The sequence below is a fragment of the Phalacrocorax aristotelis genome, chromosome 3 (genome assembly GCF_949628215.1).
Source record: "Phalacrocorax aristotelis chromosome 3, bGulAri2.1, whole genome shotgun sequence".
NCBI classification, from domain to species: domain Eukaryota; kingdom Metazoa; phylum Chordata; class Aves; order Suliformes; family Phalacrocoracidae; genus Phalacrocorax; species Phalacrocorax aristotelis.
Window position 1 is genome coordinate 61,680,894 of NC_134278.1, and position 15,731 is coordinate 61,696,624.

The following is a 15,731-nucleotide window of genomic DNA, read 5'->3' on the forward strand; positions in this document are numbered from 1 at the left end:
GAAAGGTTGGACTAGATGATCCCTGAGGTCCCTTCCAACCTGGGATTCTGTGATTCTGTGTGATTCTGTGAACAGGCGCAAACATTTTATTTACTATTGAGGTCTAGTATAACACCAGTTAGTTTTATATATTTGTGCTTCCAACAGGTCATAGTTATTAAAAACAGTTTGCTCTAGAGCTCAACATTTATTGCGTGGGAGTATTAAATGCTGTGCTATTGCCAGATCTCTTAGCTCAGCTTTTTTTGTGTGTCACATGAGAAGTAGAAGAGGCTTAAGTAGATATGTAAGAACAATAGGCTGGGACAGGGGACTGGCTTTGGAGCACTGTATTGCAGTGCCTCTCCTGCCCTTTGACTGCACTACTCTTCACACAGGGTCTTAACATTCTGATGAACTGTGTGGAAGGAATCAAAAAGAATGGAAAAAATCTTTTCAATTTGCTAAGAAGAATGTGATTGGGCTGTATAATGGCATTTTCAGCTAGGTACAGAGAGGGCAGATACTAAGGGGAAGAATAAGGGTTTAATAGAAAGTAAGTCAGGAATAAGTAGAGGATCTGTTTGTAAGAAAAGGAGAAAGTAAATCTTACAAGAGGATTTTGGCATTTAGACATCTCTAATTTGCTGTTGTGTAGTCAGGTGAGATTGGAAGTAAAGTTCTAAATTGTTGCATGGAATTTATTCAGTTAGTAGGGAGATTGAAATATCTTCAGTTTGTCATAGTATTTTATCTTTGCACCTTGATGTTTATTACAGTTTTTATTCTCACTGTAGTTTTGTAAGTGAAATATATAAAACAAACTAACCATGTGCATGACTGGCTCTGAATGTGCCATTTAATTTCTCCTTGATTGTTTTTTATGAGATGTTTTTGATTGTTAACATCCCTCTGTACAGAACAGATATGATGATCTGGTTAAAGGCCACTGAGCACTGCTGTATTATTTAATGAAACTGGACATACTGTTCTCTATGTTCATTGCCTCTGTTACTCTAAAACACCCATTAGTGATCTCCACATTTGTTCCTTAATGCTAAAAATGTAAAGTATGGTTCTCTGGAAGCAAGGACAGCAAATGCTTTTTGATTTTAATTTACTTTCTTCTTCATATTGTGCTGCCAAACACTGAATAACAATTACTCTGAAAAATACCTCATTAAAATGAAGCAATAAGATATGGGGTTTTTTTGTGGTTTAAAAGAAGGTACTCTTACCCACTTCTTTTTATGAGTGTGACAAACTCTTAGGAAGAATTGGAATGGATTAAAGACAGTAGAAGAACCGAGTTTCATCAAGAAGTCCTACCTAAGTTTCTATTTCAGTCTAGCACTCCAAGCCTTCACATTATCATTGTTTTCTAAGGCTTACCTCACATATTGGCACCTGTGCACAAAGTGGGGATAGCTTGGTCCAGCTGTTCTTTGGGTCCTACTTTATGAAAGAGCACATCTATCTTCTATATACGTGGATGGCAATGGAGAGAAACAGAACAAGCTATGCATACTGCTGATACATGTTTGAAATCACCGTATAGCTCACTGATATGACAGTGGTATGGTACAGTGACAATTCACTGTAGAAAAGCCAAAGTAATATATAACCAAGTAGCACTGGAAGAACCATTGGGAAGTTGGCCTGACTCTGGTTTACCTTTTGACACAGTGTAAAGCTGACTATTTGCACAGAAATGATAGTAATGATGGGCAGAAAAAATAGCCACTTTTCATATGGAGAGATGAGAAGCAAGGGCTCTCCTTTTCTTGCATCCTGGAGATAGAAGTCCCCAGCACATGAGATAGGGACTGAACCTGGTTTAGTCACCATTTTTTTTAATTAGAGATTGGGGATTTCTGAGGCATTCAAGAGCCAGTAGTTTTTGTCAGGCAGCATCCAGGGATGCTCCTCAGGCTGATACTATCATTTATAATGGTCTTAACGATAGAATGGTATAGAGTTTGGTGTTTGCAGCCTTTGCTTGTATATTCCAAGCATAACAGGATATCTAAAATAATGTTTTTAAATTTGTGGTGCTCACATCTGGTGACATATAATTGAGATTATGATAAATATTAGCATCTGAAATAGTTTTGAGTTCTTCATTGGCTTGGAAATCGGGTCTTGTGAGGCTTTGCAAGTGCATTATGCTTGGTGCTATCAGGAAAGATGACCAGAAGAGCTTCTTTGTAAAACCCAAACTTCTGCTGACTGACAGCCAACAGAATAGTCTTAAAAAACAGCTAAGAACTTAAAAATTTTAACATGACTTAACATGATAGATATAATTGTAAGTTATCTATAATTAGTTTTTCCTCAGCTCCAAGTGTAAAGTAAAAAAATTTGTCAATAAAGAGACAATACTGTTTCTAAATTCTAAACCCTTTAATTGAGATGACATGGATTAGAGACAAGCAGAAATTAACAGACTGGAAGAAAATGTACATACATAGCAGTTTTCCCTATCTAATGAAATCTTGGAAAAGAAGAAGATAGTAATTTGTACTATGGAATATGGCTTAATGTGCAGTTTTTCTATGAATCATTTTGTATTGATCTAGCTGTTCAATTTTTGAGCCTTTCCAGTATACAGCAGTTCTAAATAAGTTTCATATATCACATTTCAAGTCTAATTATGGGGAAACAGTTGTCTAATGGATTCAGCCACATCCAATGTAAGAGAGGCAGATGATATTCAGTAATTTTGACATTATAAAGGTAAGGTACAAAATGGTATGGTAGAGTTCTTCAAATTGCATGAAAGACGGTCTGAAAGATGTCCAAAAATTTGTTCCAGGAAGTCATTGAGCTTGTAAAAATTGCCTTAACTTTTCTAGGGTGTACTCTGAACCTGCAAACATTGGTCAGCCTGAGACTGGCTGACTTTTTTCAGCCACAAAAATGATCTGAGGGCTGGAGCACGTCTCCTATAAGGAAAGGCTGAGAGAGTTGGGGTTGTCCAGCCTGGAGAAGAGAAGGCTGCGCGGAGACCTTATTGTGACCTTCCAGTACTTAAATGGGGACTATAGAAAGATGGGGCAACCTCTTTAGCAGGGCCTGTTGTGATAGGACAAGGGGTAATGGTTTTCAACTAAAGGAGAGTAGATGTAGACCAGATATAAGGAAGAAATTTTTTTACAATGAAGGTGGTGAAACACTGGCACAGGTTGCCCAGAGTGGTGGTGGATGCCCCATCCCTGGAAACATTCAAGGTCAGGTTGGATGGGGCTCTGACCACCTTGATCTATTTGAAGGTGTCCCTGCTCACTGCAGGGGGGTTGGACTAGATGACTTCTAAATGTCCCTTCCAACCCAAACCATTCTATGATTCTAATAAGGGAAAACACAGATCTTGTTTGATTTTTCAGTGTAGCTAGTAATGTTGGTGTCTGGGGGAAAGATGGCAAACCTTCATTTATTAAGACTGATGGGCATTGCCTGTCTACCATTCTTGTTACTAGTCTCTAATTTCTTTCATTTCAGGCAATCCCCATCATAAACTTTAACCCTCATGTATTTGCTCCATCTTCAAATCCACATGCATGCTGTCCCATAAGCCTGGAACTTTCTCTTGCCCACAGCATCCATGCTTCCTTTCCTATTTCTTTTAAAACCCTTCTTGTGGCAACTTGTTCAGAGAGCTGCATGGATATTAATAGCTTTCCATTATCTTTTAACCTTCCTGTGCTCTCAAGAAAACATTTCCTTTAGTTTCTTTTTTTTTTCCTCCATCTACTCAGGTTTCTTTCTCTTTTCACGATGTTTGAAGAAGAACATATTGTGCTAATTATGTTCATAAGTCATCTTAACTAGTAAAATGTCACGCTTTCCCTAAGTGTCAAATACTGCACTACTATCTATACTACCAGCAAGTGTGGCCAGTCTCTTGAGCCTGAAGGTTTAATAACAGTCTATGCCATGACAACGCTGTGTGAGAAATCTGGTCACCATGAGAACAGTTGTGGACACATGCACACACACACGTGTAAATCTATGAAATTTAAAACTGCAACCTCTCTCTGAAGTTATGCTTGCTTTCCTCTGGCCTAGTTTTTCATGGTGTTTTTTCCTGATTAGAGTTGCCAGGTATTAAAAAAAAGATGAATTTAGAAAGAGACAAAAAAGCAGATATTGAACAAGGATACTTAGTGCAAAATAGAGACACACAGGCCAGGTGGTTGCTGTTCAGCAGTGTCAAGTGTGGGTGCCCTGCTGTCCCACTGTAGCACACATTTATAGTGCCATACAATCAGTCGATCTTGTTGAAAAGACGGGGCTTAAAATCCTGTGATCAGATGCACATTGGCAAACCGCTGGTCTGACACTGGAGTCAGGGGGACACCCTTAGAGGCGCAAAGATCAGCACAGATCTTTATTGCAGAGTGGGAGGTAAGACACCGCTTTGCATAAGACATGGTGGCATAAAGACACTGAGCTTTTAGGGGAGAAAAAAGGCTACAGTCCACAAGACTGAGTCAGAGTATCACAGGGTAGCTTAAACCTGGTTTTGATAAGACTAATCCTTTGCTGGAACATCAAAGTCATTGAGTCCCCAAATGATGCAGTTCAAGGAACCAAACAAAGGAACCAGAAAATGGCTTTGTTACAGATAATCTCAGTTTCAAATAAATGTAACATTTTATTAGCTTACTGACATCAGAAAATAAGCAGGCTGTTGCATGCATGGAAATACATGCACACCGTAACTAAAGGACTTAATTTGACTTCCACATCTCAGTTCGAAGAAGCAGCAAACATTTATTTGTAGCCGTCTGTTGTGACATGTTAATCTGTTGTTCAGCAGCATTTTGTGTGCACAGCTGCACAATAGCTTAGTGGGGATTCAGTGTAAATTTAAAAATGTTTCCTGCAGACACAATTTAAAATACTACAAGTCGCTAAGTGGTACTTGTGTAAAAATAAATAGCTATAGCTATATAGTAGGCCTATAGATCTAGATACATAGATATAGATATATATATCTCTATATATTAGTTATGCCTGTATATATATATGTATACACGTAGGGCAGTGGGGGGAGAGAGAGAGACTGGGCACAAACTGAAACACAGGATGTTCCCTCTGAATATCAGGGAACACTTTTTTACTGTGAGGGTGACCAAGCACTTGCACAGGTTGCCCAGGGAGGTTGTGGGGTCTCTGTCCGTGGAGACAGGCAAAACGTGTCCGGACATAGTCCTGGGCAACTGGCTGTAGTTGACCCTGCTTGAGCAGGGAGGTTGGACCAGATGACCTCCAGAGGTCCCTTCCCACCTCAGCCGTTCTGGTAGGTTATTTTCAGCATCTGCCGTAGTAATATGACTGCCATTACCGTTGTGTCAATGTTTCACAAGTTTTAATCTGCCTGTCCTTTCAACATTCTGAGTTAGAATAAGAGGTTGGGCCAATTCTTTTTTGTAAAATGCATCAGCATCTTATAAGTGGGGAGTGAACATTGGAAGATAATTTTCAAGTGGGCCTGTTTAAGAGATGGCATCTGGGTCTTTGATTTCCTTGGCTTCTTTCACAACCCCAACTTTATTTGCATAGGCTGTGGAGCCTAAGGTTATAAATCATACGCAGCAGAGAAAGAGAAGTGATTTTTGATCTCCAGGTGCCTAGGGAATACTGAGCTGCTTCTAGAACATTTCTGTTGCAAAGTAGCGCACAAACTTATAAAATCTCCTCTTAAGTGGGATTTCAAAGTAGCTCACTTAAATAGTTACTCTAGAAAACAAAAAATGGTAAGAGTAAGGACTCTAGAATGGCATGTTACAGGAGCGTGGACTGGCAGACTTAGGCTACCTAGTTTTATATACCTATATTCCTCTTCCTTGGGCCTTCCTGATATTTTTTAGCCAGTGGTGCTGTTCACTTCCCAGTGTAATGCATTTTCTTCCAGGTGGGAAAGTAAAGCACTGTTTACAGCTGAACTATCAAGTCAAAACCCAATAAACATAAATGTAAATACATTGTTATGGTAAGTGTTGATTAAATTAATGTGATAGGATCAATTTCTCCCCCCCATTTTGATTTTAGTTCAAGGACAGCATGAGTCAGCTAGGCCTACAGTTAGTGAAAAATTGGAAGTTGTATTTGCAAAGAAAAAAAAAGCTATTGCATTCGTTCTGTTTTTCAGTTAATAGAAATATTCTAATATTCTACTTACTGGTATTATTTTTGCCACAGGTTTTAGCAATTTTATTTTATTTTTTTCAAAATTACAACAGAAATTTTTCATTTAAAGTATTTGAGCTAAAAGAAATGTGGAACATAATTCAAAAGTTGTACAGAGATTTATTTCCAAGAAATGAAACATTACACTGGACGGATGAGTTGGGAAACAGTAAACTAGGTCAGTGTAGTAGAGTTGCTTTGGCCTGGGCTGTAGACAGATAAAAGTGTACATTAAAAATAGGAAAGCAGTTTGGAAGGCAACAGTGAAGCTTAAAAAAAAAACCCCAAACCCAACAAAAATCATCAGCATTCCTGATACATTCTCTAATTCTGCTGTGTAAATCCAGTGCCAGAACACAGCTTTCAATTTCAAATTTCCTTTGGTCTGAGTGGGAGATTTCCCAAACACAAATAATAGAACTCACCACAGAATAGTGTTTTTGAGGAAAGACAATTCTGTTCATACTCCGAGTTTTCCTGAAGTTTCCAAAACTCTTCCAGTGGAAGTAACTCCTGAGCAGTTCTAATGTCAAGTTCCTATTTTGATAGCAAAAGCAGACAGCATGGATAGCTTTCTAATTGCCATTATTTTAGTAAAGCCAAATTTGTGACCCATATTACCTGCAAATATAAGACTGTTTTCACATGAAGTAATATGTACCTTTGAAGTTAACTAGAAATCTCTGCCTTTTAGTACTTGCTTTATCATCTTGTTTTTTCCATGTGGCGTGGCTGTGACTCATATTACAGTAGAAAGCACATTTTTAAGCATTCTGTCATGTAATGCCTTTGTACCCCTGCATTTTTCTCCGCACTCAGAGACTATAAAGAAGATATTTCAAGAAAAGGGCATCTTGGCAGGAGAAGAAAGAGCTTTTAAACCACATCTGACCTTCATGAAGTTGTCAAAATCAACACAGCTACGTAAGCAGGTGAGCTCACATTTCACATAGCTCAGCAGCAATATAGAAAGTTTAATCTGGAGATGAACAAAGCAGTTGCTTATGCTATAGCATCATACTTTCTCCTCTGTAACCAGCTGAAGAGGTAAGACTTGATAATACTGTTTTTTTTTTTTTAGAAAAGATAATGAGTACATCGTCCACATAGTCAGCAGTCCTGTACTGTACTTTAAGTTACCACTCTTGATATTTTCAATGGACCACTATCGTTGTCTGTTTTCTTTCAGGAAAATTGTGCAAGACCAAATGATGAAAGTACTTGTTCAAAATTACAGAATTATTATTAGGATGTAAATTATATGTATGCAGTTTGTTTGGATAGCTTTGGTTTGCTACCATATAGGAGAAAATAAGCAAATAAACAGTGGAATTTTTATTTGGATTATGCATAATATGCAGACTGTTAGATCCCTCTATTGAATATACTTTGGTGAATTTCAGAGTAGCAATGAAACACATCTTCTATATTCTCTTTTGCAGGCAGTTATTTCTTGCCTATTTATCAGCTTTTTTGTCAAAATACACAAATGCATAAAAGTAGGTTATAACTGTAATGATAAATATATAGAAGCAATACTGGTACCTCTAGTTTTTTATTTCATACTAATTTAACAGTAGTATTATTTAACATAAGGTATGTCTCCATAAATTTTTTTTTTGATGACATTGTACAGAATGTTTTACGTGATCCTTTAAAATTGACCAGGAAAATAACTTTCAGAAACAATACATTTTTAAATATGAATGAAAATACATAATATAAATATTTTAAGTTGATTTCTCCTTAATAGTAAGCATTAAAGAAAAACACTTTAAAATGTAATTAGAAATAACTCTAAAAATGCTGAAGGTGCACATTTTAATAAAGTAGTATTGTGAAATCAGTTCAAAGAAGGCAGTGAGATTTGAGATACATCAAGAAATTTCAAGGGCACTCTTACTCGCTCTGGAACAGAAATAAGGGCTTGTGCACAGATTGTAGGTGGTATAGCTATGAAATTTGTAAGCTCACATAAGCTTTTGCTTGTAGTAACAGCTGTTTTTTAAAACACTCATTTTAAGAACCCACAGCTCTTCCGGACTACCAGCTGTTCAGTAATTTAACTGTTTGGTTAAAACACCTGAGACAATCAGGGTGGGGTTTTTGCCATTCTGTTTTTTTGGTTGGGTTTTTTTTGCTGATTGTCTTGTTTACATTGATCTACCTTGCATGAACTATTAGCCAGGATGCATACTTTCTGTGTTCTGATATTCACTGCTGCTGACAGAACCAGGTCAATGTCATTCCAAATCATCTTCCTTCTTCCTTAGTCCTCTATAATGTTGGATAATGCATATGGTATTCTAAAGATACACTATATAGAAAGACACTACGTATTAAAAATCTGTAAATTATTTTATCAGGAATTTTTATAAGCATCAGTCTTTACTATCATTTTTTCTTTCATTGTGTCCATGTATTTAGTGACATAGTTTCATGCATTTACTGAAAACAATAAATAAAAACATGAAACATAAAAGGAATAACTATTTTGTAGTATGTTTTAATATAACATTTAATTGCATTTTCAGATAATACAACAGTATGAAAAACAAGAAGGGGGGAGTGGATTAAAATTACATGAAAAAGCATAAAAAAGACCAAATAGAATTAAAGTAGTTGAGTATAGTTCACAGCTATAGCTTTGTAACTATATTAATATTTTTTTAAATGTAAGTTTCCGTACTGGAAGCAATACTCTGTTAAGCCACTCTCATCATAATGACATCTAAGTTCCACCAAAGTTATCTTTTGGGGGCAGAAAAAAACAATCTGTTTTTCAGACCTTAATATAGCTCCAGGCATTTTTGAAATGCACATATTCTGAAAAGATTTTAACTTTCCCAAATTGTTGCTGATAATTACAAAGCAAAGAGTTTGAGAATTCAAAATTAATAAAGAGCTCAAGAAATCAGCTTTCCATTTTGAAGGCACAGCATTAAGATAAAAATGGTAAATACAGAAAACTTGGAAACAGACATTAATAAAGGATAAAAATGTGAGATAAAGCGCATTAGAAAAGAGCTATCTGGGTTGCTGCACCTCCTTCAGCTTCTCAGGTTAAAGAATTTATTTACCTACTGAGAAGTGGGAGCAACTTATTCTTCGTGGTTAGTTGGACAATTCTGAGTTCAAATGTGCCACTGAAAACTTCTCCAAAAGAGGAGGTGCAGCGGGGCTCTATGTGTCCTTGGGGAAGGAGATAGATATAATTTACTTGCACGTGTTTAGTTATTTCCACAACTGATTGTTTGAATGGTAAGAATCTTGAGTCAGTATCGCTATCTCCTATACAAAGAGCCTAATGAAACACAATGAAAGAGCAACTGGAGTTTTGTACTTGAAGATAACATTTCTATTCCTGCTTCCCTCGCTAGCCCTCTACGTTGCCGCAGGTCAGTTACAACCCCTCTGCTTTTCATTCGTCCAGACTGCTGTTTGTTTCACAGCCTGTTGTGAGGCACACTTGATAAATGCTGTATGGCATCTGGAGATCCTTTTATACCTGGTGCTGCCAGAACTGCAAATACTGTGAAATGGATTTCATAAGTAGAAGATGACTGACAGCTAAATTGCTCTGATGGCATCGGCTTAATTAGTAAGGAATATACCCTTAGCCTAGACAGTGGTTGATAAGATTAAATGCCAGAAATATAATTTATGAATATTTAATACATTTTATTCTTCTGTACAGTGTATCTTTAGAATGCTGCATTTATCATCAGTAGAGGAGAATATATTAATGAGAAAAATCCATTTTACTTGGAACACTTGCAAGTGTTGTACAATGCCTGATTCACTGTTACCATTCAACTTCAATGGTAACATCGTCAAGATGCTAGATATTATTTTGCAGACAGTATTATTATGATTGCACTGGAAATAGCAGTAACTGCATGATTCAGTAATTTATTCTTGTATTTTTTAATGTAAATAATGTTAAACTTTTGCCACTATCCTGGTTTCCTATAGAGATAACATAAGGTACTTATTTTGTAATAATAGTAATGATAATTCTTCTATCATAAAGGAGGAAATTCCACACTGAGTCAAACCCAAAGCAGTGCCTCCAAATTAAAATCTTTTTGATGTGTGCTCACATTCATCTTTTTGCTATCTTCAGCTAGACGTAACAGATAAGATGTTTAATACTGATAATTATGAAGGTAATTACATTTTCTCATGTAAACTTTCTCTTAATTTATGTGACTAATATTTTTGGCTTCTTGAAATAAAATATAACTGAAGACAGATGTAGTATATCTGTTGATGTCTTTTATTAGCCATCCTGAAGCAGTTACAGCAAGTTTTGGCAGTCAGACAATAAGCTATCCCATGTCTCTTCTGTCTAATTTAGATAAGGAATCTCAGGCACTTATCTTGTTGCAGGAAAGGTTGTTACTTCTATAATACTTATGTATTATGTCTCCTGCTTCATTAATCTGTTAATGAGTTTTTGTTGCATATGCATATATCAAATACTGTGTTCAGGAAAGATCCTCTGCATAACAAGAGAAGTGAATGGGAATCCTCCCCCTCTGGTATTATTCCTTTAGTGTTAAGTTTTACTCAATACTCAAGAATAGAATATAATATGTGAATTTCTGTCTTACATCCCTAGTGTTTTCAGTTTCCTAGATTTGTAATTTTGCTTTTATTTATACCCATATGGCATAGATACATAGTCGTACCATATATAACCTTATGAGAAGAGAGTAATTCTCAGTAAAACTAAAGCACTTCCCCTGTTTATCAGTCCCCACTGATTCTGACCTCCAGCATTCTTTTTATAGAAGTCCTGTTGACCTCTAGCATTTTGGACAGAAATGCTGGTATAAGAAAAGAGGCAGAGCTCATTAAATCCCTCTGTATTTCCATTTATCAGCTCTATGTCAGTGGTTTGTATTGTGACCACTGTTACTTGCTGATATGCAAGCCTGAGGCATATACTTATTTGGAAACTTTGATGCTGATCCTAAAATGTCTGAAATGATCACTTCGGCACAATACAAGACAATACACACTTTTCTGCTGGTCTCTTAAGACTGTGAAAGCAATGGTTTGTGATTTTTCTACAGTATTTTTTTAATCTGAAGATCTAACAACAGGAGCAGAATATGCACAAACTGGATGACCCAACAGCTGGAAGAGGTTCTTGAATTATCTTCTTTCAGTCTTCCTGCTTTCATATCATTCACTGCATTGCAGAGATATGTAACTACAGTACTTACTTCAAAAAAGAAAGAGAAATGACATAACTATAGACAGTTTGCTACAAGCTAAATGTAGTGTGAGGTGTTAGTCATAGTGATTGTTCTCCAAATTACCAAACTTTCCTACTGAACATGGTAGATATGATGTAAACTGTGCTTTTACACATACCCATTACAGGACTGAGGCTGCAGAAGGCAGCACCTCTTTACGCATGAACTCTTCTAAGTCTACCTGGGGATCATCAAGGTCTAGGTGAAGAAACTTTTCCACAACAGACCTGCAGTTCTCCATCCGATCTCCTTTTGAAGGATGATCAATACGTTTGATAGCTTTTCCACTGCGAATCAGTTCTGACACTTCCACCCCTCTTTCAATAATTTTGGCTGGCATTCCTGCTAATGCAGCAATGTTGGCAGCATGACTAACAGTGGACATGCCCTGTTTGAGCTGATAGAAAAATATCAACTCATCTCCATCTTGGTGGGTCTCCATGGTCAGGTACTCCAGAAGAGGTGTGTCAGGCAGGAGTTCTAGCTGCATTAAACTGTGAAAATTAGTGGAGACAAAGATCTGCGGACACTGTGTTCCTTGACTGATCCAGTACCTCAGGACAGCAGCCAGAAGGGACAGGCCATCCAGTGTGTTGGTCCCTTTACCAAACTCATCAATAAGTACCAAGGACCTCTCTGTGGCATTGTTTACTGCCTTGGCAACCTGGTTAAGATCAATCATGAAAGTGGACAGCCCTACAGAAACTGATTCCCTGCTGTGGATTCGTGTGTAAATCCCATCAATTACTCCAATCTCTGCCTCTGCTGCAGGGACGTAACTGCCGATTAGAGCCATGAATACTATAAGACCTACTTGCTTTAAGTAGACGCTCTTTCCTGATGAGTTGGGCCCCGTGATGATCTTTATTCGTCTGGTAGCCTCGCCACTGTTCACAGGATTGGCCACAAAAGTCTTTGCACATAGTTCCATGAGTGGATGTCTTCCATCCTTGATATGGAAGCCATGGCGGTGAGTAAAGTGTGGCCGGCAGTAGGCATTCTCCCGGGCCATCACTGCCAAAGCTAGCAGCACATCTAGGTGTGCAGTATACTCGATCACACTGTTAAGCACTTCAGACTTCTCCAAGATCTTTGTCTGCAGCTGGTGCATAATAAGTGTTTCCTGGTCTCTGATCTCACAGTGTAAGTCACCCAGCAGGCTGTCTAACTCCTTAGTCCTAGCACTTCTGTAGTGCAGCTTATCCTCCGACAAGAACATGAAGTCCAAGCCTTTGATTTCGAAGTCACTCTTATCCACCATAGTTGGTAGCCGTGGAATAGAGAGGAGGAACCCTATCAAAGGAATGTAGATCACACAACAGGAGGGAATTTGATTGTCCAAGTTCTCCAGTTCTTTTCGTGCCACTTCTGTAAGGAAGTCTGACAGTCCCATCAGCTTTCGTTTCTTCTCATCGATGGTGGGGTCCACATTGGGTCTAACAGTGAAGCGGTTCTCTGAGATGCTGCCTTCAAAGTCCACCACTTTGCTGATTAGACTAGCAATGTAGTGCAGATCATCAGTGAAGACACGCGAAATAGTCTGGAAGAGTTCAATAGTGTTGGGCAGAGAACGACATGTGTCTCTAAGGCACACTGCACTGTACACTGTCTTATAGAGTGCTTGCCAGTCGCTAACTTTTGTGTGGGCAAGAGTCATTCTCTTTAGAATAAGAGGCACGTTTTTAATATTCTTGAGGCAACCTTGAAGAGTGAGGACTGTTTCGTGGTTCTGAGCCATCAGGAAGAAGTGGATAACATCTAGCCGTTTGTTCAGCTCTGTCAAGTTCCGAGTAGGTCGTGTGAGCCACAGCCTCAGCAGTTTTTCTCCCCATTTGCACCTGCAACGGTTTAAAATTCCATATAAACTGAATCCTTCTTTTAATCCACTGGACAGCTTGTACACAGAAGGATGGATGTCACTTTTAAATATCTGCAGGACACAGTAAGTGTCTTGGTCCATGTTCACAATATCTGATAGTACAAACTTTTTAAAGGCCAAAATAGGGACTGCAATAGCGCTTTCTTCAAGCTCAACTCCAACCCTTCTCCTGTCTAGAAACTTAAGGAGTCCCCCTAGGGCTCGTATCACGAGTGGGCTCTCAAAAGGGATGATTGAGGACAAGTAGAGAATTTTCTCTGTTGTAGTCATATGAGATGGGATAAATGGAAATTGCCTAGATAGGATCCGTTGCTTGCTGACTTCTAGGCCAAAATCTATGTTAGGAAACAGAACGATTTCTGGTTTTCCTGTATCCTTATCACCAGCAGTAGCTGTTAGGTTGGTAAGGAATTTGGCAATATTCTGATCCTGTTTTGCACTGGTCACTATGCTTTGAGGATTAACTTCCGCAATCACTTTATGCAGTAGCCTGAGGTCTTCATTATCAGGTGTGTCAGGCATGAAATAGGCTGAGCAATCTTCTGTGTCATAGTAAGCAACTGCAAGCTGCCCTGCATACCACAAAACAGACATGTGTGTCTCAGAGCACTCTTGGTCCTCTTGTTCAGGCCCTGGTGGTGGTGGCAAGCCACAGCTTGTAACTGGTGTGGCACTCATTCTGTTGGAGAAAGACATTTTTATTCACAACTCATCCAAAAAGTCCTGAGAATTAACTGTAATTGACAACAGCAGGTTAACACTCATTCTTCCAACCCTGGAGAAACTAAGATGCTACCAGCAATTAAAGACAAATGTAACCTCTTCAACTAAAAAGACAGAGCCAGTAACTACAGCTGCCATCTTGCTTCCAAGCAAGGTGTGACTGAGCTAACTACTAGCAGTGTTGGAATAGTTCGACAGTTTTTCTTTGTATCCTTTATTTTAGTAAGTATATACGTATGCTCAAATACCCATAAATACAGTAACGTATACGCACATGTATACACACATACAAAATCATCCTCCCTCAGAGGTATGGGACACCCACATGTGCTGAGCACAGCTCCTCACAACAGGGCAGCCACATAAGCTGGTCACTGTCTCAGGGTCCTGCCCCCGTACTTACGCAGCACCATCGCACAGGACCCATCTCTATACCAGTACGTAAAGTACTGCTGCAGGGATCAACCACACCAAACCCTTTCCCCTGCAGAGCCCACAGTCACTGGCCACAACCCACTTCCAACCCTCTCCCCCACCTCCCCTCTCACTCACCCTCCTCACCACAGACGGGCCGCTTGCTGCGCCTCCTTGCAGCTCAAAAGTCTTATCTTTCCCCCCTTCCCCTCCCTCTCCGGGCCGGCGCTTGGCGCTCCCCGCGCTCAGGCGTCCCCGCCGCCGGCTCCTCTCAGGAAGGTGCTAGGCGGTGTCGCGGAGCCTTGTCCCCGCGGCCAGGCCGCCGCCGCCATCCTGCCCCCGCCGCGCTTCCCTCAGTCGCCGGTCACCCCCCGCTGCCGGCGGCCTGCAGCAGCCCTCTCCCGGCAGCAAATCCCTGCCGTCCTGCGGGGGAAGGACCCTCAGCCTCCCGTGCGGCCTCCCGGCTGGGTGGGAGTGCCCCTCTCCTCGGGGCTCCAGCTCCTCCCGCCAGCCCCAGCCTGTCCTCGGGAACGGCTCCTTACACCTTCCTCCCCGGCCTGCTCGGGGCCCGGCACTGGGGCGCGGAGAGGAGGCGGCTGGAGGAAGCCGCCTGAGCAGCCGGCCGGCAAAGGGGTGCCAAGCCTCTGCTCCACCGATCATCTCCATAGTCTGCCCCTGCACCACCTGCCAGCACTCCAGGAGAAGCCACAGCTGGCCTTACCCGCTGCCCAGCTCCCCACTGCTTGCCTCTTTCAGCTCATTGTGGCTTCCGTGGTTCACGTAACAAGCTACTTTGAGCAACTGTAAATAAATCTTCACATGCAGCCCTCACCTTCAGAGAGCTGGGTGTGTGGTGCTGTTTGCCAGGCATTTTGGCTGTTGGGTCTGAAAGGTGTGGACCTGTTTGAGTGGGTCCAGAGGAGGCCACAAAAATGACCCGAGGGCTGGAGCACCTCACCTACGAGGACAGGCTGAGAGAGTTGGGGTTGTCCAGCCTGGAGAAGAGAAGGCTGCGCGGAGACCTTATTGCGGCCTTTCAGTACTTAAAAGGAGACTATAAAAAGATGGGGGCAACCTCTTTAGCAGGGCCTGTTGTGATAGGACAAGGGGTAATGGTTTTCAACTAAAGGAGAGTAGATGTAGACCAGATATAAGGAAGAAATTTTTTTACAATGAAGGTGGTGAAACACTGGCACAGGTTGCCCAGAGAGGTGGTGGATGCCCCATCCCTGGAAACATTCAAGGTCAGGTTGGATGGGGCTCTGAGCAACCTG

The 15,731-nt window shown here is 40.2% G+C and overlaps 2 protein-coding genes across 7 annotated transcripts in view; one reads left to right on the forward strand and one right to left on the reverse strand.

The window, feature by feature from the left end:
* The window catches only part of AKAP7 (A-kinase anchoring protein 7), a 91,966-nt gene that overhangs the window by 22,230 nt on the left and 54,005 nt on the right, over positions 1-15,731 (forward strand). For all 6 annotated transcript variants that reach the window (XR_012659653.1, XM_075087637.1, XM_075087639.1 and 3 more), the window contains exon 6: positions 6,994-7,106. Coding sequence is in view for 5 of the 6 variants with exons in the window: in XM_075087637.1 (XP_074943738.1) it covers positions 6,994-7,106 (113 nt within the window). In the remaining variant the exon portion in view is untranslated. The remainder of the gene's footprint in view (positions 1-6,993; positions 7,107-15,731) is intronic.
* Positions 6,275-14,978, reverse strand: MSH5 (mutS homolog 5). The gene is made up of 2 exons (XM_075087636.1): positions 14,596-14,978; positions 6,275-13,999 (listed from the first exon to the last, which is right to left on the reverse strand). Exon 2 carries the CDS (start codon positions 13,996-13,998, stop codon positions 11,563-11,565), a length of 2,436 nt encoding a protein of 811 aa, XP_074943737.1. The 5' UTR covers position 13,999; positions 14,596-14,978; the 3' UTR covers positions 6,275-11,562.

Coding starts and splice junctions, on each gene's coding strand:
- MSH5 (XM_075087636.1), bottom strand. CDS start 13,998: ATGAGTGCCACACCAGTTACAAGCTGTGGCTTGCCACCACCACCAGGG.